The following is a 21808-nucleotide window of genomic DNA, read 5'->3' on the forward strand; positions in this document are numbered from 1 at the left end:
ACCATCTGCCAGGACAAGCATGCAGCTTAAATGTCTCTCATATCCTGTGTGTCAGGAAAGACAAATAGGAGTGCAAAATTGGCTTATTACTTAAAAGGCAGGCACAGTAAACGAACCTGCTCTGATACCATGTTAAGGGTTGTAGGATCAGATTCATATACTACTGTTTTCTTTTCTCTTAAGGATTGTAGGATCAGATATACTACTGTTTTCTTTTCTCTTGTAATATGGTTAATGTACTTTCAATTCAATCTTCTTAATGATGGATCTGATATAATATAAATCTCAGGTTTGAATATAAACTGATGGCTTGTAAGTATTTCAACCTTCCCTTCAAAGAAATCTGCAAGTACGATGTGACTGCTGCAAATGTGATTGTAACCAAGGTAATATTTTTTGTAGTGAAACTGAAGAAGAAGATCGCTGGACATGATAGCAGCGTTGAATGTATGTGTGTTTCCAAAACAGTGATCTTAGAGTTTATATATCCTTTAGATGAGTCATGCCCCATCTAGGGACATGACTCTATGTGGTACATGCCACATTCATGTCCCTACAAGGGCTGTACCTCTTAATAACCATTCACCGATACATAATAAACAAATACTAAAGGTGCCAGATCCTTCATTCATATTCACTGTTTAAAATGTGTGATTTCAATCGAATATTTGTTTATTAATAATCTGAATGTTATATCTGCATTAATATATCACTAATCCAATCAGTTTAGGATAATTATGATTGATAATTGTTTAGACAATCATCAATACATTTGAATATATATGTTAGTATATATCAATCGTCAACTATAAATCAGAGACATGATTAAACTAGTAATCGTAGCAATTTATCTCACAATCAATCAATTCGACTGAGGCTACAACATTAACAAAGGGTGAAGTCACCCCTTCATAAATTTAAATATCAACCCAGAAATCATTTACTGGGAAAAGAAACTTAAGAGCTACCAAAACACTGGATTATTTTACCTTTTCTTTATCAGGCTCTAAATAAAAACACTGATCAAGAATGTCCCCAAATTCCACACAAACCAGCCTTTTCATAAACTGCTTGTCTGCCAAATTCCTTATGGGTATACAAAGTAATTGTTACTGCTGGTACTATCTTAAAGTTCGCAACTAGCTTTTGTCATGAGACTTTTCGGAGCGAAAGTGTACACGCTGTATATCCAATACTCATTGTTCCTTAAAATATAAATCTGCAGTCAGAAGTATCCCTCTGCATTAACGATGTGATTCTTCAAGAAAGTGCTTTATTAAAATGTAAATGACAAAACATGGAAATTCTCACAATAAAACTTTGGAATCCCTATGCCAGAGACAAAATATATAAAGAATACTAGCAATATTTGTAAGGAAAAATAAATAAATGGTTCAATTACATTATAATGTTCAACAGAAAAAAAACAAAAGAAAAACTACATAAAATAACTTTGTTTGTTGTTCGAGTGAAAACCTAAAAGGGGTATGTGCTCTGTGAATGCAGGTATTTATCAGGTGCTGCATACCAGAGAAGCCATTTTAATAGGGGTGATGCTTACTTCAGGTACTGGTTTTCAAGGCAATATGCTTATTATAACACCAAGTTCTAATTAAAATCAGAATACCTCTAGGATTCTTTTTGTTCTGTTGCATAAATTTGAGCTTTCTTTAGGGTACCATAGATCTTTTGGTTCACTCATTTAAATTGTGGGTTGTCTCTGATACTATATAACTTCTCTTGAGCTTTTTGGCAATCAACAAGCTTAAATTGCTGATATTTACTTTGCTTTGCTCTGCCCCAGATGATAATTTTGCAATGGCTTTCGGCTCCTTGTATTGCATGACTGTAATATGAGATTTTTCTCATGCTTTCGTTTTCGCCATTTGCTTCATTTTCTAAGCATTCGTTAGGTGGATGCAGCCCTTCAACAGCACTCATTGGAAAAATGGTGGATCTCATTGGGATAGTGAGCCACGTCAATCAGTCAACGTACATGTCAAATTACCATTACAATTTGCTCATGGAAACTCCAATTTTAATGTAATAGGTTCCTCCAGCATTGGGGTTGTTTCTGTTGCCTCTATCTTGTCACCCTCTAAACATGTTATTGTGTTTCTAAATATAATGGTCGCAAATCAATATTGTGCAACCACTTTCATAGAAAAGGTTTATTTTAGTACCAGATGTCAGCCGACTGGATGGTTCCGGCGGTGTTTCTATAGCCGACAGATTGACTGTTGTCGGTGTTTTGTATTTTGTAGCCGACAGGTAAATAGTTTGTAGCGGATGTAATGTTGTGGCCGACAAAACCCTTCGGGAAGGTTCGGCGGTAGTATTTATTTCCCATCTTGGATCATTGTAAATCATCAATCATCTATTATCATTGATCTTAGGAAGCATAATGTATGTCTGGCATATGCGAATATAATTTTGCTGTTCGTGTTCGTGTTCCATTGTCTGTATGCATTGATTTCTTTACCAGTACGGTAAACATTTGGCGCCGTTGCCCGATGGACTTGGTACGTAGGCAGGCGGATGGAAATTAAATGCCGAATCTGTTGAATAAAAATAAGAACACGGTGAAGGATAAAGATGAGATTCGCGCAGCTCACGCTAATTTAATTCTGGCACAGCAGGCAAAGCGTCGGAGGAGATTCCAGAAGATTGCCAACGGAAACCGAATCGCAGAGGAATTGTTGGAGGAGACTCGACAGCGGGTGGAGTTGGTGGAAGAAGCACAGGAGGTGTTCTTGAAATTGTGTTCGCCGAGGGAAGAGAATTCAGACGAAAGAGCATCAACTCGCATGGCTCGGAGTGCTGAGGGAGCACGAGCGTGGAGTGACCTCTTCGTCCGAGATACACTTCCACGGGAGACAACTTCAGAAGATCCTTCTTCTTCACCAAGGTTCGCAGCTGTTGAGACCTCCGGTGTGGGAGTTCAGACCTTTGGTGTGGGAGTTCATACCACCAGTGTGGGAGTGCAGACCTCCGGTGTAGAAGTTTAGACCGCCGGTGTGGGAGTGCAGACCTCCGGTGTGGGAGTTGAGACCACTAGTGTGGGAGTGCAGACCTTCGGTGTGGGAGTGCAGACCTCCAGTGCGGGAGTGCAACCCTCCAGTGTTGGAGTAAACAGTGCCAGTGTTGCAGGACCTAGTAACGCCTCTCTACCAAATTCAGTCGTGATGGCGGGACCCAAAGAAAAGCTGCCGAAGTTTGAGGGCGATGGTACAGCCAATCCCATCCGACATTGTAAGACATGTGAGACGATCTGGCAGGCAAATGGAATCACAGATGCCAACGAATGGGTCAGGCAATTTTCGACAACCCTACGAGGTGTGGCGATTGATTAGTTTTCGGATACGGATCCACAAAAGCTAAATACCTGGGATAACATTAAAAAGGAGTTCCTGGAGGAATTTAAACTCTTGCGGGATGATAAAGAAATCATAGCAGAGATTTTCAATACCAAACAAGGGAAGCACGAAACTGTCTGCATCTACGCCAGGAGATTAAAAGACTTAATAAACAAAAATGGAAAGCAAGCCGATGGACGGATTGCAGAAAAGATGGTCCGTGGACGGCCTACGCTCAAAGTTGCGCAGGAAAATGAAAATTGTGCCACCGTCGTCATATGTGGACACGTAAAACAGAGCACTGGACCTTGAAAGTGAACAGAAGACAAAGAAGAAGAAAACTAGCTCCTCTGATTCTGATGACGACAAGCCTGTCGAAGATGATAGCAACGACGACGAAGGCAACAACAAGAAGGTTTGTGCCCTACAGAAGGATATGGTTCGCATGATGGAGTTTAAAAACATGCAAAAGGCGCCAAAAGGCAGTGAGTTGTGGTGCACGGAGTGTAAGACCGATGGTCATACTAAAGGATCGTGTCCAAAGAACCAATTCTGTGACATTTGTCAGATCATGGGCCATTCAACAAAAGAGTGCCCCTTTAACATGAAGACAAGAGGATCTCCACAGGTGTTTCTCACACAGGAGGCTTCCCCGTCGGACAATAGCAGAAATACGAATAGCGCAGGTGCCACATCCGGAGGGTACAGGAATAATAACAAAGGGCAAAATAACAAAAATGCGAACAATAACAATAATATTGGGAGCCGAAGTCGAACCCAGTATGATGCAAACAGACGGTCGATCGTTCAATGCGAGCATGTAACTGTGTGGGGTCATTTTGCGCAGGATTGTATAGCGGCAAACACACCGAAATTATTATGCAGATGGTGTAGACCCAGCGATCACGAAGATTCCAAGTGTCCAAAGTCTGGAGTAAACTTGATCACGATCGGCACGGATGTAGAGGAGGTTTTGGCAATTACACAGAGGCAAGTGGAGGAAAAAAGAAAATTGGGGGAAGCACAGGCAAAAATTGCAAAGGCATCGTCGAGGGAGACATCTCGGTTGAAGGACATCACTGACACCTTGGCAAGGAACTTCGCCGAACAAAACATTGTACGACAGATCTTACAAACGGAGATACCGGTCAAGATAAGTGACCTCCTTCTCACAATGCCCCAATTACGGACGGCCATTTTGAATCATACACCATTTCAGCAAGCAACGGAGGACACAGGAAGGGACAGTAGTCCGACGACGACAACCGACCCAATGCTTCTGGCACTCACAACGGGAAGGCATCTGGCGGTCGTCGAGATGGGGATTTTGGGAAAGGTTCTGACAGACACAATTGTCGACGGAGGATCCAGCGTGAATGTGTTACCGGAGGATACTTGGAAGAAGTTGGGAAAGCCGACATTGTGGCCACCTGCATTCCAGTTGCTCACGGCAGACCAACACAGAATCAAACCATTAGGAATCTTGAAGGCGCAATCGGTAACTATTGGAACGCAACCATTTTTATTGGACTTCGTGGTCATTCCATTAAAAAGAAAAGGATATGATGCTATTCTGGGACGGGATTGGTTGGTGCAAGCAAAAGCAAAACATGATTGGAAACGAAATACCCTATCAATGGAGTGCGGAGGCAAAAGATTCACAATGGACCTGCATACACAAATGGTCGGTAATGAGGCAGCATCGTCAAATTCAGAAAGTGATGACGAAGGAAAGAGGAGAATGGAACCAAACAAAGGAGTATTGAGACTTGACGGAGGATCGAATGATGACGACCAGGACTCGGTGAATGGCCTGTTCCACTGGCAGATAGAAGACTACGAACTGTTTCCGAGTTGCAATATGTTAACAGTTGACAAACGTGACAAAACACAGGAAAATGAATGTCCGGAGGAATGCAGGGAAGCGGAAGAAGGAAAAGCTGTCATGGCTGAAGCTGAGGGGAAGAACATATAGTCTGAACACAGAAAAACGAAAGATCCCACTGTCCGGTACATGGTGAATGGACCGCATGAAAAGAAAAGGTTACACCGTAGCATAAAATTAGCGGAAGGGCACCGACAGCAAGGAAACAATCCAGTTGCGCAATGACCGCAGGCACAATGGGCGACAGAGGTGGCACAGAACAGACGTAAGGCGTACGTCGGTCGGAATGAAATCAAAGTGGAAAAGCTTAAGGCCAGATGGGTTGGACCATATCAGATTCGGAAGGTCGACGACAATGGAGCGATCAGATTATCAACTTTGGACGGGTAGAAGGTACCTCCAGCAGTCAACGGATCCAAATTCAAAATATATGATGCCAGGAAGACTCTGTCGTTGTTGCAGAAGGGGACTCCCTCGTCGTTGCCGAATGGGGACGGTCAGAGGCAAATTTGAGGTGCTTTGTATATTTTTTTGATGAAATATAATATTAAAAATAAAAGGAAAAGGAAGAAAAGAAAAAAAAAACAAAAAATTTGAAAAAAAAAAAAAAAAAAAAATTGCCGTGGACAGGGTTCCGCAGACAGCTGTCCGTAGACTATGTCCCGCGGACACATGTCCCGCAGGCAGCTTGTCTGCGGACTTTGTCCCGCGAGAGCTATTCGAACCTCCCGCGGAACCTTTCCGCAGAGCATTCCCACAGAGTTTTTTAATGTTCCTACAGAAGGCTATTTTTTTTGGCTACCGGCGTTTGTTCTTGCTGCAGACTCGGGCAATATTTCTCTCCATCCATAGTACTCTGCGATTCCATAGTGGTTGATATTGTTGGTGTAGATAGTTCCGCAAATCCATAGACGAGGTCGGGGGCAGGGTTGTGGGTGTTGGCATCAATACTCCAGTATCGGGCTGTTGGGAGTGGATCTATGCAGAGGCGACATACGAATCCTTACTGTAAGGATTTTTCTGTTCGCAGCAGACGCTTGTCTTCTTCGGAGTTTTCTTGTCCTGCGGATGGTTTTAAGCGGGTTTTTCTTAGTTCTCTCACGGAGGTGGTTGAGTTCAACTTGAAGGACACATTCAACTCAGAGGAATTAATATCATTCTCTTGGTAGAGACCAACAGGATAGGGAAGAGGCACAGCAACGGGCGAGTAATCAAAAAAAAAAAAAAACGACGGCAGATTCAAGTTGTTCGGAATGAGTAACAGAGGATGCCAAAGGGAAGGGGAAGCAGCAGTGGTTACCAGAAAGAGTCTGGAATTGGCAGAAAATGGCAAAAATAGTGTGTTCCGTGCATTTTTCTGTGGGTTCCGAAGTGTTAATTTGGTCTTGGCAACGAGGGGCGCTGCCCCTCGACCCTACCCCAGAACCCCGCGGGGGCACTGCCCCTCGACCCCATCAGGGGCGTTGCCCCCTAGACCCCCAGTCGTTGCGGATATTAGTCGTGGGAGTTTGACCAATTGAGAAGAGTTGAAGTTGCTGCAAGCATTGACTTTCTATGTACCAGAGGCACTGGGAGTAGGTGTTGGCCGGAAGGCTGTCTTGGTGGCTGCGTAGAGAGCTCGGGAGGAGCTAATCATCTAGTTGGAGGCAGTGCAGCGACACTTGGCTCAGGGTACTGAGGAATTGAAAACAGAGAAAGCAGCACAAGTGGCTATCAAGTTCAACTTGAGGAGACAGTATTGTGTTAGCAAGGCTACAGATGTAACGGGAAGAATGTGGAAGTGATGTGATAGAAGCAGATTTCTCTTGTTGTAGTCACTTTGTTAATGTATTTTGTTTGTTAATTTGTTTCAGATATTTTGTTAGTCGTCAGGAGACGACTGTGTTTTTTGGGGGGGATGGTGTCAGCCGACTGGATGGTTCTGGCGGTGTTTCTGTAGCCGACGGATTGACTGTCGTCGGTGTTTTGTATTTTGTAGCCGACGGGTAAATAGTTTGTAGCGGATGTAATGTTGTGGCCGACAGAACCCTTCGAGAAGGTTCGGCGGTAGTATTTATATCCCGTCTGGGATCATTGTAAATCATCAATCATCTATTATCATTGATCTTAGGGAGCATAATGTATGTCTGGCATATGCGAATATAATTCTGGTGTTCGTGTTTGTGTTCCATTGTCTGTATGCGTTGATTTCTTTACCAGTACGGTAAACACCAGAGGGTGTATGACTACCCCAACAAACTTCCAAGCTTCTGCTGAAACCTCAAAAACTAAATTGAATGATGAGGTAGTTCATCATGAAGAATACCTAATGCATTATAAAGAACATCTATCAAGCACAATGTGATTTTCAAAGTTATGGCAAAAATTTGTGCAAGTTACATACATGGGCCTTTCAGTTTTGGAAAAAGCTCATGTAAGATGAAATCGCAAAAAATTATGCAACTTAATGTATGGACCTTTCAGTTTTGGAAAAAGGACATGTAAGATGAAATTTGTATTTATCCGTGAGCCTGGTGTTCATTTATGATTAAGTTTGCCAAACCAATGACCAGTTACTTCCATAAGCTGGTCTATGAGATTTCAAGGATAATTTCCTCTGCATTAGGCCCTGGTTTGAAGTTTGTTACACAAGTTGGTGTTTGGTACAATCAGGGGATTTTCTCGCATTTAGCATTGTTTTCATACTTTTCATCTCTCATGGTGTTTTTCAACATTTTGGATAGGATTGTTTTTCCTGCCTTTGGGATTCATGGAAACTAAGAGCCTTGATGCTATTATTAGTAAGGGTTTGCTTGTAAACTGGCATTTGCACCAAAAGGAGGTGCAATAGATACGCCAATAGAAACATATATTATGCATGATTCTATTAGATCATTGAAAAACAATTCAATAAGTAAGAGTCAAGAAGTTCACTTTTTATGTTCTAGTATACATTTCATATTATCAGATAGTTGTAAAAAACAGTAGGAGACGAAAGTTATTTCAAATCATTATCAATATGAAATACTTTCTACTCATCTTTCAATATTCTTTTACGTTCAAAAAAAATATCAACTATTTTACCTCGATTCATTTTGGTGCTGTCAAAACAAAACCTGCTCATGCACACTATTCCACTTCCACAAAATGTCTTTACAATTTCCTCTTCAAATCATTCAATGTTGCCAGTCTTTTTATTACATAATATATTTGATTTTTGACGTAGATATTTCACGGTACAAACATGCTTAGGAATAGCTGCCTTCAAGACATACAGAAACTGAACTATCTATAAATATTAGAATTTCAGATGAGGTGTTACATTTTGAGATCATTTGTCTAAAATGGTTTTCTCAAGCTGTGAAGCTCATATTTTTTAGAGAGAGAACTGTTGTAACTGGAATTCCTCTTTCTTCCTTAAGATTGAGTTTGAGTTGTCTTGCATATTGGAGTATCTCTCGAAGGAGAACACCGGTTGAATGTGAAGGTCATTCATTGCTCTAACTCTAGACATAGTTGTGAATGTTAACCCCTGCCTTTCATCTTGCCAATGTTGATTGTTGCTTTCTGCAGTGTTAGACCTTGAGACTCGTGTATGGTTATAGCCCATGCCATCGTAAGTGCTATTTGCCTTCGACTTCCTAATGATATAGTAGTTATTGGTATAAGTTGGGGGTCCTCTTCGTTCCACGGGGGTCCATTATAATTATTGATCCTTGCTGTAACATACATTGGAACGCCAGGTGGTTTGGAACCGGGACCATACTCAATATCTATTACTTCACCAAGAGATCCATTTACAAGACCCGCTTGTGTCCACATGTTCATTGTGAACATGACAAATTGGCCTTTACAAAGTAGGACTTGTTTTTCAATTTGTTCATCACCAATTGCATTGTATATTTTGTCCTTGGTGTTTGCTACAATAGTTAATTCAATCAGACAGTTCAATAGTTTCAGCATTCCTTTGTTGTGTAGAGTGACCAAATCATTGGTAGCAAATAAGTGCATTGACTGGTCAAATTAGTCTCTTCCGTTGATGTTACTTGTCTGCCTATGCAAGGTCACTGACCAGGATTATGGAGATTACGCCAAAGCATATGTGTTCATTTTGAGGAAATGCTTGTTGCAGTCAACTATCTATTTTCAATAGTAATTTTAGCCCTATAAAGCTCATTTCATTGATAAGGATGTGCCTTATGTCCTTTAGTTCTTCCTGGAATCTTGTCAAGGCTTGGCTTTGCAATGGATGCATTTCTCTAATAGGAATCTTGAGCACTGAATGTATTGTCAATGCATGTATGTTGAATGCAGCAACTCCCGTAGGAGCTAGTGTGAATAGTTGTCTTCCTTGTTGTGGTGCCCTACTCTTGAGTGCATTTCATATGCAATGTTAGCCGACTAGATGGTTCCGGCGGTATTTTGTATTCTGTAGCCGACGGTCTGGCGATGTTTCTGTAGCCAACGGTCCGGCGGTGTTCCTGTAGCCGACGGTCCGACGATGTTTCTGTAGCCGACGGTCCGGCGGTGTTTCTGTATTCCGTAGCCGACAGTCCGGCGGTAAATAGTTTGTAACGGATAGAATAATTGTGGCCGACGGACTCCTTCGGGAAGGTTCGGCAGTAGTATTTATATCCCGTCTGGGATCATTGTAAATCATCAATCATCTACTATTGCGAATATTATTCTGCTATTCTGCTATTATTGTCTGTATGTGTTGACTTCTTTACCTGTACAGTAAACATTTGGCGTTGTTGCCTTATGAATCTGGAAGGTGGGAGGAATGAAGATTAATGCCAAATCAGCTTAACAAGGATCGGAATAAGGCAAAGGGAAAAGATGGAATCTGTATTGCACAAGAGAATTTAATTCTAGCACAGCAAGCCGAACGCCGACGAAGATTTCAGAGGATTGCCGACGGAAACCGAAGTGCGGAGGAATTGTTGGAGGAGACTCGGCAACGGGTGGAATTGGTGGAAGAAGCACAGGAGTTCTTGAATTTGTGTTCACCGAGGGAAGAAAATTCAGACGGGAGAGCATCAACTCGCACGGCTCGCAGTGCCGACGGAGCACGAGCGTGGAGTGACCTCTTCGTCCAGGATAGACTTCCGCGGGAAACAATTTCGAAGGATCCTTCGTCTTCACCAAGGTTTGCAGCGGTCGACACCTCCGGTGTGGGAGACCAGTCCACCAGTGTGGGAATACAGACTATCGGTGTGGGAGTTCAGACTGCCGGTGTGGGAGTGCTGACTGCCGGTGTGGGAGTGCCGACCACTGTAGGAGTGCAGACCTCCAGAGTTATGGCGGGATCCAAAGAAAAATTACCAAAATTTGAAGGCGATGGTACAGACGACCCCCTTCGACATTGTAAGACATGTGAGACGATCTGGCGGGCAAATGGAATCACAAAGGCCGACGAATGGGCCAGGCAATTTTCGGCAACCCTACGGGGTGTCGCGATTGATTGGTTTTCGGATATGGATCCGCAGAAGCTGGATACATGGGATAATATTAAAAAGGAGTTCTTGGCGGAATTTAAACTTTTGCGGGATGATAATGAAATCGTAGCGGAAATTTTCAATACCAAGCAGGGGAAGCACGAAATTGTCCGCGTCTATGCCAGGAGATTAAAAGACTTAGTAAACAAAATGGAAAGCAAGCCAGCGGACGGATTGCAGAAAAGATGGTTTGTGGATGGCCTACGCTCGAAGTTGCGGAGGAAAATGAAAATCGTGCCACCGTCATCATATGCCGATGCTTATAATAGAGCAATGGACCTTGAAAGTGCGCAGAAGACAAAGAAGAAGAAAACTAGCTCCTCTGACTCTGATGATGACGAATCTGCTAGAGATGATAGCAGCGACAACGAAGGTAGTAGCAAAAAGGTTCGTGCCTTACAGAAGGATATGGTTCGAATGATGAAGGAATTTAAAAATATGCAGAAAGAGCCAAAAGGTAGTGAATTATGGTGCACGGAATGTAAGACCAACGGTCATACTAAAGGATCGTGTCTGACGAACCAATTCTATGAAATCTGTCAGATCATGGGCCATTCAACAAAGGACTGTCCCTTTAACATGAAGACAAGAGGATCTCCGCAGGTGTTTCTCACACAGGAGGCTTTCCCGTCGGGTAGTAGCGAAAACACGAATACTGCCGGTGCTACATCTGGAGGATACAGGAATAATAGCAGAGGGCAAAATAACAACAATGCAACCAATAACAATAATAATGGGAGCCAAAGTCGAACTCAATATGATGCAAACGGACGGTTGATTGTTCAATGCCGGGCATGTAATTTGTGGGGTCATTTTGCACAGGATTGTACAGCGGCAAACACACCGAAATTATTATGCAGATGGTGCGGACCCGGCGATCACGAAGATTCCAAGTGTCCAAAGGCTGGAGTAAACTTGATCACTGTCGGCACGGATGTAGAGGAGGTTCTGGCAATTACACGGAGGCAAGCGGAGGAAAAGAGAAAAGTGGGGGAAGTGCAGGCGGACATTGCAAAGGCATCGTCGGCGGAAACATCTCAGTTGAAGGACAACACCGGCACCTTGGCAAAGAACTTCGCAGAACAAAGCATTGTACGGCAGATCTTACAAACGGAGATACCGGTCAAGATAAGTGACCTCCTTCTCACAATGCCCCAGTTACGGATGGCTATTCTGAATCATACACCGTTTTCGAAAGCACCGGAGGACACAGGAAGGAATAGTAGGGAAGTGATGACAACAGACCCAATGCTGTTGGCACTCACCTCCGGACGGCATCCGGCGGTCGTTGAGATGGGGATTTTGGGAAATGTTTTGACAGAGACAATTGTTGACGGAGGGTCCGACGTGAATGTCTTACCGGAGGATACTTGGAAGAAGTTGGGAAAGCCGACGCTGTGGCCACCTGCATTTCAGTTGCTCACGGCAGACCAACATGGAATCAAACCGTTGGGAATTCTGAAAGCGCAACCGGTAACAATTGGTACGCAACCATTTTTATTGGATTTTGTGGTCATTCCATTAAAAAGAAAAGGCTATGATGCTATTCTGGGACGGGATTGGTTCGTGCAAGCAAAAGTAAAACATGATTGGAAACGCAATACCCTATCAATGGAGCACGGAGGCAAAAGATTCATAATTGACCTGCACACGCAAATGGTTGGCAAGGAGGCAGCATTGTCAGATTCTAACAGTGAAGGCGAGAGTGATGACGAAGGAAAGAGGAGAATGGAACCGGATGAAGGAGTATTGAGACTTGACGGAGGCTCGAACGACGACGACTTGGACTCGGTAAATGGCCTTTACCACTGGCAGATAGAAGACTACGAACTCTTTCCGAGTTGTAATATGCTAAGGGTCGATGAAGATGAGAAAAAGGAGGAAAACGAATGTTCAGAGGAATGCAGGGAAGTGGAAGAAGGAAAAGCTGCCATGCTTGAAGCTGAGGGGAAGAACATACAGTCTGAACACAGAAAAACGAAAAATCCCACTGTCCGGTACATGGTGAATGGACCGCGCGGAAATAAAAGGTTACACCGTAGCATAAAATTAGTGGAAGGGCACCAACAAGGAAATAATCCAGTTGCGCGACGACCGCAGGCACAGTGGGCGACGGGGTTGGCACAGAACAAATGTAAGGCGTACGACAGTCAAAATGAAATCAAGGTGAAAAAGTTTAAGGGCAGTTGGGTTGGACCATATCAAATTCGGAAGGTCGGCGACAATGGAGCGATCAGATTATCAACTCTGGACAGGCAGAAGGTACCTCCGGCAGTCAACAAATCCAAATTCAAAATATATGGTGCTAGGAAGACTCCATCGCTGTCACAAGATGGCCAGCTGACTCCGTCGTCGTTGCAGAATGGCGACGCCTGGAGGCAAAATGAAGGTACCTCTGTTATTTGATTTCTTTTAAAAGAAAAAAAAAAAAAAAAAAAAAATTTTGAAAATTTTTTGAAAAAGGGCCGCGGACAGAAGGGCCCGCGGGCTGAAAAAGAGGGGCCGCAGACAGACAGACCCGCGGGCTGAAAAGTCCCGCGGGCAACTGTTGTCCGTGGGCAGACAAGCCCCGCGGGCAGGGAACCGGAGGTCCCCGCGGACAGTCTGTCCGCGGGTTATTAAAAGCCCCGCGGGCAGATGTCCGCGGGCTTAACATTTTATAAACCCTCGCTCAGTTAGCCGCAGGTAGAAAAAGAAAGACCCACAGGTAGAAAAAGAAAGACCGCGGGTGAAGACGGAAAAGCCGCGGGGAGAACAGAAAGGCCGCGGGGAGAACAGGAAGGCCACGGGCGACGAAGTTGTGGTTGCGTCTAGCGGAGTTTTTTAAATTGCCGCGAAGTGGTTTCTAGCGAAACTTTGCCGTCGTCCAACCAGAGGGTTGTTGTTGCGGGTCATTGCCATGGGAAGAATTGATCTATAGCAGTGGTGCAGGTTTCAATTCATGATTTGCCTTATGCTCATCCGTGGAGGCTGTTTTCATCTCTTGCTGATTGTGAGCATGGTAGCAAACATTATTTTCCGGCAGAGAGTGTGCTTGTAATGAACGGAAGATACTTATTTACCAAAAAAAAAAAAAAAAAAAGGACGACAGAATCAAGTTGTTCAAAATGAGTGACAGATGATGCCAAAGGAAAAGGGACGCATCTGTGGTTGCCAAAAAGAGTGCAAATGACAAAAATGGTGTGATCCGTGCATTTCTGTGTGAGTTGCGAAGTGTTAAATTGGTCTTGGCCCCGCCCTGTACTGCGACTGCTCGACCCCACCGGGGGAGTTGCCCCCTAGACCCCCAGTCGTGGCGGATATCAGTCGTGGGAGACTGACCAGTTGAGAAGAGTTGAAGTTGCTACAGGCATGGACTTTCTGTGTACCAGAGGCAGTGGGAGCAAGTGTTGGCTGTAAGGTTGTCTTGGTGGATGCGTAGAGAGCTCGGGAGGAGCTGATCATCCAGTTGGAGGCAGTGCAGCGACACTTGGCTTAAGGTACCGAGGAATTGAAAACAGAGAAAGCAGCACAGGTGGCTATCAAGGTCAGCTTGAGGAGACAGTATTGTGTTAGCAGAGGCTACAGATGTAACGGGATGAATGTGGAAGTGATGTGACAGAAGCAGATTTCTCTTGTTGTAGTCACTCTGTTAATGTATTTTGTTTATTAATTTGTCTCAGATATTTTGTCAGTCGTCAGGAGACGACTTTTCTTTTTGGGGGGGATGGTGTTAGCCGACTGGATGGTTCCGGCGGTATTTTGTATTCTGTAGCCGACGGTCCGACGGTGTTTCTGTAGCCGACGGTCCGGCGGTAAATAGTTTGTAACGGATAGAATAATTGTGGCCGACGGACTCCTTCGGGAAGGTTCGGCAGTAGTATTTATATCCCGTCTGGGATCATTGTAAATCATCAATCATCTACTATTGCGAATATTATTCTGCTATTCTGCTATTATTGTCTGTATGTGTTGACTTCTTTACCTGTATGGTAAACATGCAAGCGATTCCTATCCGTTTTCCCCTGGAGACAGCATGGATGGGGGCATCTATGTTGTGCAGTTATTGTGGCATTTAATGTAGTTGTCAGTTGCCACCTTTAACATTGACAGCCCCAAGATCACAGCATTTATGTGAAATTTGAAGACGACAACATAGTGATGGGTGGAAAACGTTAAGCATGCCATATTTTTACCTGTTTTTTCAGTACTCTTTTCTGGTGGAAAAAAACATTGCATTTCATGTATCAAATATTTTGGGTTCTTTTCCACCGGCATAAGACCTTGAAAACCGGCCATCATCTTCCTACAAAATAGCCTATTGGCTAAAAATTATTTGGTGGCCAGTGACCTAAGATAGGGCAATCTGTAGACTGAGAAAATAGTACCATTTTCCTCTTTGAGAATACAACCTTTTGATGCCCCAAAATATTCTGCAAGGCAACAGCTATATAAGGTAGCCAAGTTTTAGCTTATGTTGTGAAAAACACTCGGTTGTTGTGTGCTATTTATCATCACAATTGATTGTTCTAGATGTTTAACTTAAGGTTGTTGTCCAAACAATACGGTATACCACTGAGGCAAAGATTATTGAAGCCTTTGGCTTGGATTTAGTGCTCCTGGCTTCTGTACTTTAAGGGACTACTTGAAACATTTTAGAATTTAGATACTTCAAGAAAAAATTATCTAAAAGATTATCCAGTAAAGTTTTCTGCTTTTTTTAAACTGTTGGAAACAAAAACTAACAATTTCTACAAACATTAAATTAACTACTGAAAGTGAAAGCAAAATAATAGCTGTAATAGTACCTAAAAGTAAATACAAAGACAACAAGACATAGCATTGATGGGAATGCGTCATAGAGCAAGGAAACCTGCTTAGATAGTACAAGTCACAATTGAGAGTAATGAATTTTAAAGTGCAGTTTGGGCATTGCACTTGGCTTAAAGATTCACCTCTTGAAACTGCAAAATAAAAAAGACTTGCTCATTCAAGTGATCAATAGTATAATGTTAATTGTGCATCCACATCATTCGTAATGAAAAAATTCATCACCAACAATTTCACCTCAATTGCTATATTTTGATAGCTACAAATAAAGGTTGATTCCAAGGATTAATAGTTAACCCTCATCTTGATTTGCAGCTCATTCAAGATCTCCTAAATAAATCACACACAATAAACCACCTCGAATTATAGCCCTCTGTTTTGCAATTGTTTTAGAGTAATTTTATCTATTAAAATGCCATATGAATTGTACACAAGTTCTGTTGGGATTTATTCAACCATTCTTCTTTCTTCAGTCATTCCTCTGATGCTAAGGCAAAAGTATAGCAGATTAACAAAACTGAAAGCCATAGACAATCCAAAAGAAAATTTGGGAACGCTATCTAGCACTTCCACATTTAATGACAGATAATTAGGAAAAGCTACCCAATACGTCCAACACAAATGACAAGAATTTTAAAGAGAACATTATTTACTGACATTTATTTTAAAACTAATTAGACAAACTAATTCTAAAACTAATAAAATACAGGTTAAAATAAAGCAAGCAATTTTGCAATTACAGTTTCAGCTTCACCCTTCATTCTTGGAGATGTAGTTTTAGAGGAATTCTCCATTAATATAAAAATACTATCAATATTTTTAACAGTGTTGGTACGGAACCTACTCCTCCTGCATACAAGCTCATGTTAGCTGTTAACAGCATCTAATATAAAAATCACTAATGAATGTTAGTCTCTATAATAATATAGGATCAACTTTACACATAAAAAAAAAGCTTCACCGACGTAAAAAATATGTAACCCATAACCCATATACCAATAAGTTCACAACATAATGACAGTTCCTGTAGCATATAAATGTATACGGAGGCATCTAAGTATGATTGGTCGTATATTACCGGGCTTCAGCATTTGGCTCAAAAACAATCAAAGATCCAGAATTGCAGCAGCATCTCTAGCCAAAAAATTGAGGTTCGGCGGACTCTGAATGTCTATCCACTTGAACGTTCCTCCCGTCTCACTTGGAAGTGGTAGCATACAAACACCTAAAGTATTACCGCATTTCCTCACAAAGATTTTATCGCCAACCACTATAGCGAACTCAACAAATCGGTCAGAGTCCTCTCCTGGAAGAGACCCTACAATCTGCACCTTATTTTGGCTACAATCATATTCAATCACTCTCCCATCAGAAAAACAATAAACGTTTCCAAATGCACTTACATAACGCCCAACGATGCCTGATTTTCCCAGGTTGAATGTAGTCTCCATGGTCTTCCAGCATCTCGTGTAGGAATCAAATACCTGAAAGCATTCAAGAGATTTAATTACATAAAACTTGCCGTCACCAAAAACACCTTGAAGGAAGATACCCATACAGGCGTTCATGTCGGGGAGATCTTCCCACTCGTCCTCCTCCACATTGTAAACTGAAGCACTAGATATCAGATCACCAATCCTGCCACACCCTCTATCAATGTAATAGCTGCCAAAGCCTCCAGCAACATAAATCAGTCCCGCGTGTTCATCCACTGCAGAGGCAAATCTATTCATCCATCTCGTCATTTTGGCACCCTTTTTCCATTTCATAGCAGCAAAATCGTACAACCACACATGATTTCTGGTAGGGTCGGTAAACATATTCGGGATCAAAATTAGTTTTTGTTTCACGAAATGGCAACGAAAGGCACCATGTTTTAAAGGAATCGGTAGTAGGCTTTTGCATGAGTTCGTCTCTGGGTCAAATACCTCTACACTTCTGCAAGTGCCATATTTTCTATCGAGGAAACAAATCCGTTGCTCGGATATTTTCAGTACTTTTCTTCTTTCGTAGAAACTGGGGCTTTTCAAAGCCGCATTCCAGCTTTTGCAGACACACCTGAGGTTGTGATGAGAATTCAACTCCACCCTCACCAAGCATTCACTCCCAATTTCGTCAGGAAGCCGAGGAAATAAAAACCCCATTGCAGTTATAGCAGAAAATGGTTTGAACCTGAAACAGGATCTTCTCTCTATATAAGCATGGAGTTCAAATTATTATTATTTTTTCTGTCTACAAAGTTTTTTCTTTTAAATATCATTCAGCAATGTAGACCTTTTTTGACATTTTCAGTAAACCATGCAGTCGCTTGCATGTCTTGTGACAGGAGGCAAACATTAATTTGATTATACATTAAAAGTAAACTATTTCCATTTGTTGAAGGTTACAATTCAAACGAAGAGTCATAATAAAAACAGTTACATTTGCATTAAATTACAATCCTTGAAGAATAAGAAACGCACGGATGAATTTAACGCTTCATTTTCAATTTCTTAAACAAGGCTAAAATGTTTCTTGCAAATTACAACCTGTAATCAACGATTACAACATTAATTTGATTATACATTAAAAGGAAACTATTTCTATTTGTTTCTTGATAACCTGCTTGTTCTTTAGGTACAAATCTCTCGTCACTACCAACTATTTGCTGTATTCTCTTTCGATTTTGTGCATTTCCTGCTACATTTCAATTCTGAGATCCATTAAAAATATCCGATCAGCAGCCTTCAGAGCAAGGAAACCTCTCAACACCGTTTCTTACATTGAATTTTGCTTGTGATTAGCGTTGTCGAATAAAATTTACAGTTTTTAAGAAGTTCTGGTGACATTCATAGTCGATTTCTTTTATAGTATAACCAAACATTTAGCTGACATTTTGTCACTTAACACGAGTTCAATTAGGATGTGAAGGACTCTATGGGATTGGAGGAGGAGTTTCCAATTTATTTGTAACTTAATTTGAGTTGATTTATGTTTAGGTGTGAGATAATGAGATTGGGTGGGTATTTAACAATTTAATTAACTAGTATTTGTGTTATAGCAGGTGCAAGGGAATTGTTGATAGGTAATTGTGTGTTTTTTTATTTTTTATTTTTTTGGTTATTATTAATTTTTAACAAAAGTTTTAATCCTCTGGAACATCTCTACACATTCAAGTAAATAACATGTAACTAATGTTCTTGTTATTATATTTGTCCTATGCAATATACTAATGTATTCACTCAAAACTTAACTAGTTTCCACCAATCACAAGTTTTTATTATTTTCTAATTCACTTATTCTATAGTTTTTTATTTATTTGTGCAATTTATATTTTGTAAAAAATATTTATTTCAAATATTATTGGTTGAATTGCTTTAGTGTTATAAGACTCCTTGGCTTTTTTAGCCAAAATATTTCGAATGCATTAAAAAAAATACTTTTTAAGTTTTAAAACAAACAAGTGCCATGGCATGTACTTGCTCTAAAATAATTGTAATAGAAATAACTGTTGAATATTATAATAATTAATTTGTAAAATAAGAAAATATTTATAAATGAATTTAAGAAATAGATTATATTCATTAAATGGCAAAGTTGAAATAGAGAAATAAAATTTCAAAATATGATATAATTTGTGTCATTGAAAAGAATTAAATATCTTAATTAAAATAAAGCACATATTAATTGAAACATTGATGAAAAAATTAGATAAATAGTTTGTAAAATATTTAAATTTGATCTTGTAAAATATTTAAATTTGATCTTAAGATTATAATCCTAAAATCTTACTGGAAAAAATGAATATGGAGTATGGCTCCGAAAAAAGGGGTCTTATAAGACCAAATTGATTGAGCCAATCATAATTCAAATAAGTCATTTATATAATATTTCTAATTAATAAATATTTATGAAAACTTTAGAAATATGTAGTTAAGAAACACATGTTTATCTATGATTGATCGATGAGTGCAAAACTATTGATTACTTGAGTTGAACTGAATACAATAGTACATTGCCCACAGCAAGTACAATAATAGTTAATTTTGTTTAAGAAGGTTTCACAAGAATAGAGAGTTGATCTCCACTCCCAATCAAATATCTTCAATTTGTACTTAATATTTTTTATTTAAAATATTTTAATTTTTAATTATCATTTTTAAGTTTTGAACGTTTAAATTTTAAAACTTAATTTTTACGTGTGTGATAGATTTTAACCATATTAATTATATTTACAAATATTTCAATTTTACAATCTCATTTCTCAATCTTAATTGGTTGATGAAATATTTAATTTATAAATAATAATTAAAATGTTAAAACTAACTATTTTATATTATAAATGATAATAATTTCAAAATGAACATTGATACAATTTTGATATGTATAGTCACTTATTAACAATATCATTAAACAAATTATGATTTGTTTATCTCAATATTCACTGATTTCTAAAAATTGTTCACTATATTTTAACCTCTATCTAATAATAATATTTGTGAGACATTAATTTATCTATACTATTTTATTTATATATTAACCATCGAGAGAACAAAAGTATCAAAATACAACAATAACCCAAGGGCAGACAGCTAGCCCAAGGGAACAAACTAAAGCATCAAAATCTCAGGATAGGAAACACGATAATACAAAAAAGACAAGAGCAGCTGCGAGCACTAAGTAAGAATATAATCCCGGTCCTCCAACCAGGTCGTCCATCTTTGTGCTCCTTCCATCCAAACAACCTTTCTCCTATCCAAACATTGAACATACATATCTAGCTTGTCATGAGAAGGAGCACCAGTGCGTCTAACCTCTTCAATCAAGCTGTACAGGGCTTTGTCAAAGGCATTTTTGTCTTCTAATATACTGGCCATTTCATATCCATGCTTCATCTCATAAATAAACATCGCAGTGTGCCCATCTTTAAGGAATCTCAGCAGCTTATCTCGTTCCAAATTCATGATGCAGTACACCTGAGAAGCAATCTTAAAACGGGTGAGTTTTCTATAAAACCCAGTAAGACTTCTATCTATGCCTTGAAATTTGGCTTTATTTCTACATTTCCAAATGAACCAAAGAATGAAAGATGAAAGAATATGCCAAAAAAGGTTAGAATCTTTTTTCAATCCATGTATAAACTAGTAATAATATCAATAATATAAACATTTTTAGTAATAGAAAATCTAAACAGTAACTAGATTTCTTTTGCAAAGTTACAGCCAAAGAAAATATACCTCATGGTTTCAGGAACTCTGCAGATAGAACAAGTGTTAAAACTGGTAAACTAATTTCTAACAGAAAGCTTATCAAGAAGGAGCTACCATTTAAAACATTTAACTTTAGGCGGAATAGGAGACTTCCATAATTCATCAAAGGTTTTCTGCCAATCAATAGTACTAAGGTTACAATACCAAATTTTGTTAATATGATCAATCACAGAATTATCAGAATTGAGGAACTTATATATGTCTTTCGCTTTAATTTTGGTCAGTAGGATACCATCCTTCCATCTGAAGGATAGATAGCGATGTGAATCCACATCAACACTTCTAGGAAGATTCAATGAAGCACAAGCATTCTTGATTAAATTATAAGTTCTGATTTGAGAATTAGGGAGATCAAACCTAGTAGATAAATTATTCCAACTTATAAGAGTATCCTGCTCCATGATATCCATAATGCATTTAATCCCCTTAGAATTCCAAGCTCTCACAGAGCAACCTTTGGTAAGAGCAAGAGGCTTATCAAGATTGGTAAGGTTCCATTAGATAGAATGCTCCCCATGAATGGAATATTGATGATCAAAACTGGTGTTATCAATGCATCTTAGAACAGTCTTTCAGGCCTTCCAAATGGATCTAAAAACCCAGGTCCCTTGGACTGAAACAGCAAATTAGCCAACCACCAAGTCATAGAAGGGGAGACCCTTCCAGTATTTAGCATGCTTTGGGGCACCACATTGTATATTATTTCTGATAAGGACCTTCCAGGGCTCGTCACCCTCAAAAGCCTGAAAGATCTATTTGGAGGCAAGAGCAATTCATTGAAGTCTGAGATCTTTAAGTCCAAGGCCACTAGTTCTTTTGTCCAAATGGCACTAGTTCCATTTCACAAGGTGGGCTTTTCTATTGCCTCTACCATCTGACCAAAGGAAGCTGTGGATAGCTTATTGAATTTCAAAAATCTAGTAATTGCTAAACATCCAAGCAGAAGAGTAGTAAATGCTATAAGAGGATAAGATTTTTTGACAAACTTGAACCCTTCCAGCAAGAGAGAGAATCTTATGATTCCATTTATTA

General features: G+C 40.2%; 2 protein-coding genes across 4 annotated transcripts; both read right to left on the reverse strand.

Moving 5' to 3' along the window:
• Nucleotides 1–825: 825 nt before the first annotated feature.
• On the reverse strand, nucleotides 826–18407 carry LOC149532745 (F-box/kelch-repeat protein SKIP30-like). 3 transcript variants are annotated; one of them, XM_089805652.1, is made up of 3 exons: nucleotides 18129–18405; nucleotides 16606–17699; nucleotides 826–1219 (listed from the first exon to the last, which is right to left on the reverse strand). In XM_089805652.1, the coding sequence occupies exon 2, from the start codon at nucleotides 17669–17671 to the stop codon at nucleotides 16634–16636; it is 1038 nt and encodes a 345-aa protein (XP_089661778.1). In that variant the 5' UTR covers nucleotides 17672–17699; nucleotides 18129–18405; the 3' UTR covers nucleotides 826–1219; nucleotides 16606–16633. The 3 variants fall into 3 exon arrangements, with proteins under 3 accessions (XP_089661778.1, XP_089661779.1, XP_089661777.1); XM_089805653.1 differs by lacking the exon at nucleotides 826–1219 and having other exon boundaries at nucleotides 16270–16852; nucleotides 16931–17699; nucleotides 18129–18407; XM_089805651.1 differs by lacking the exon at nucleotides 826–1219 and having other exon boundaries at nucleotides 16270–17711; nucleotides 18129–18403.
• On the reverse strand, nucleotides 8746–9048 carry LOC149532746 (uncharacterized). Its single transcript, XM_089805755.1, has one exon. It carries the CDS (start codon nucleotides 9046–9048, stop codon nucleotides 8746–8748), a length of 303 nt encoding a protein of 100 aa, XP_089661881.1.
• Nucleotides 18408–21808: the final 3401 nt, after the last annotated feature.

The sequence above is a fragment of the Cupressus sempervirens genome, chromosome 10 (assembly GCF_028749045.1).
Source record: "Cupressus sempervirens isolate cs-2001-9-10 chromosome 10, ASM2874904v1, whole genome shotgun sequence".
NCBI lineage: Eukaryota > Viridiplantae > Streptophyta > Pinopsida > Cupressales > Cupressaceae > Cupressus > Cupressus sempervirens.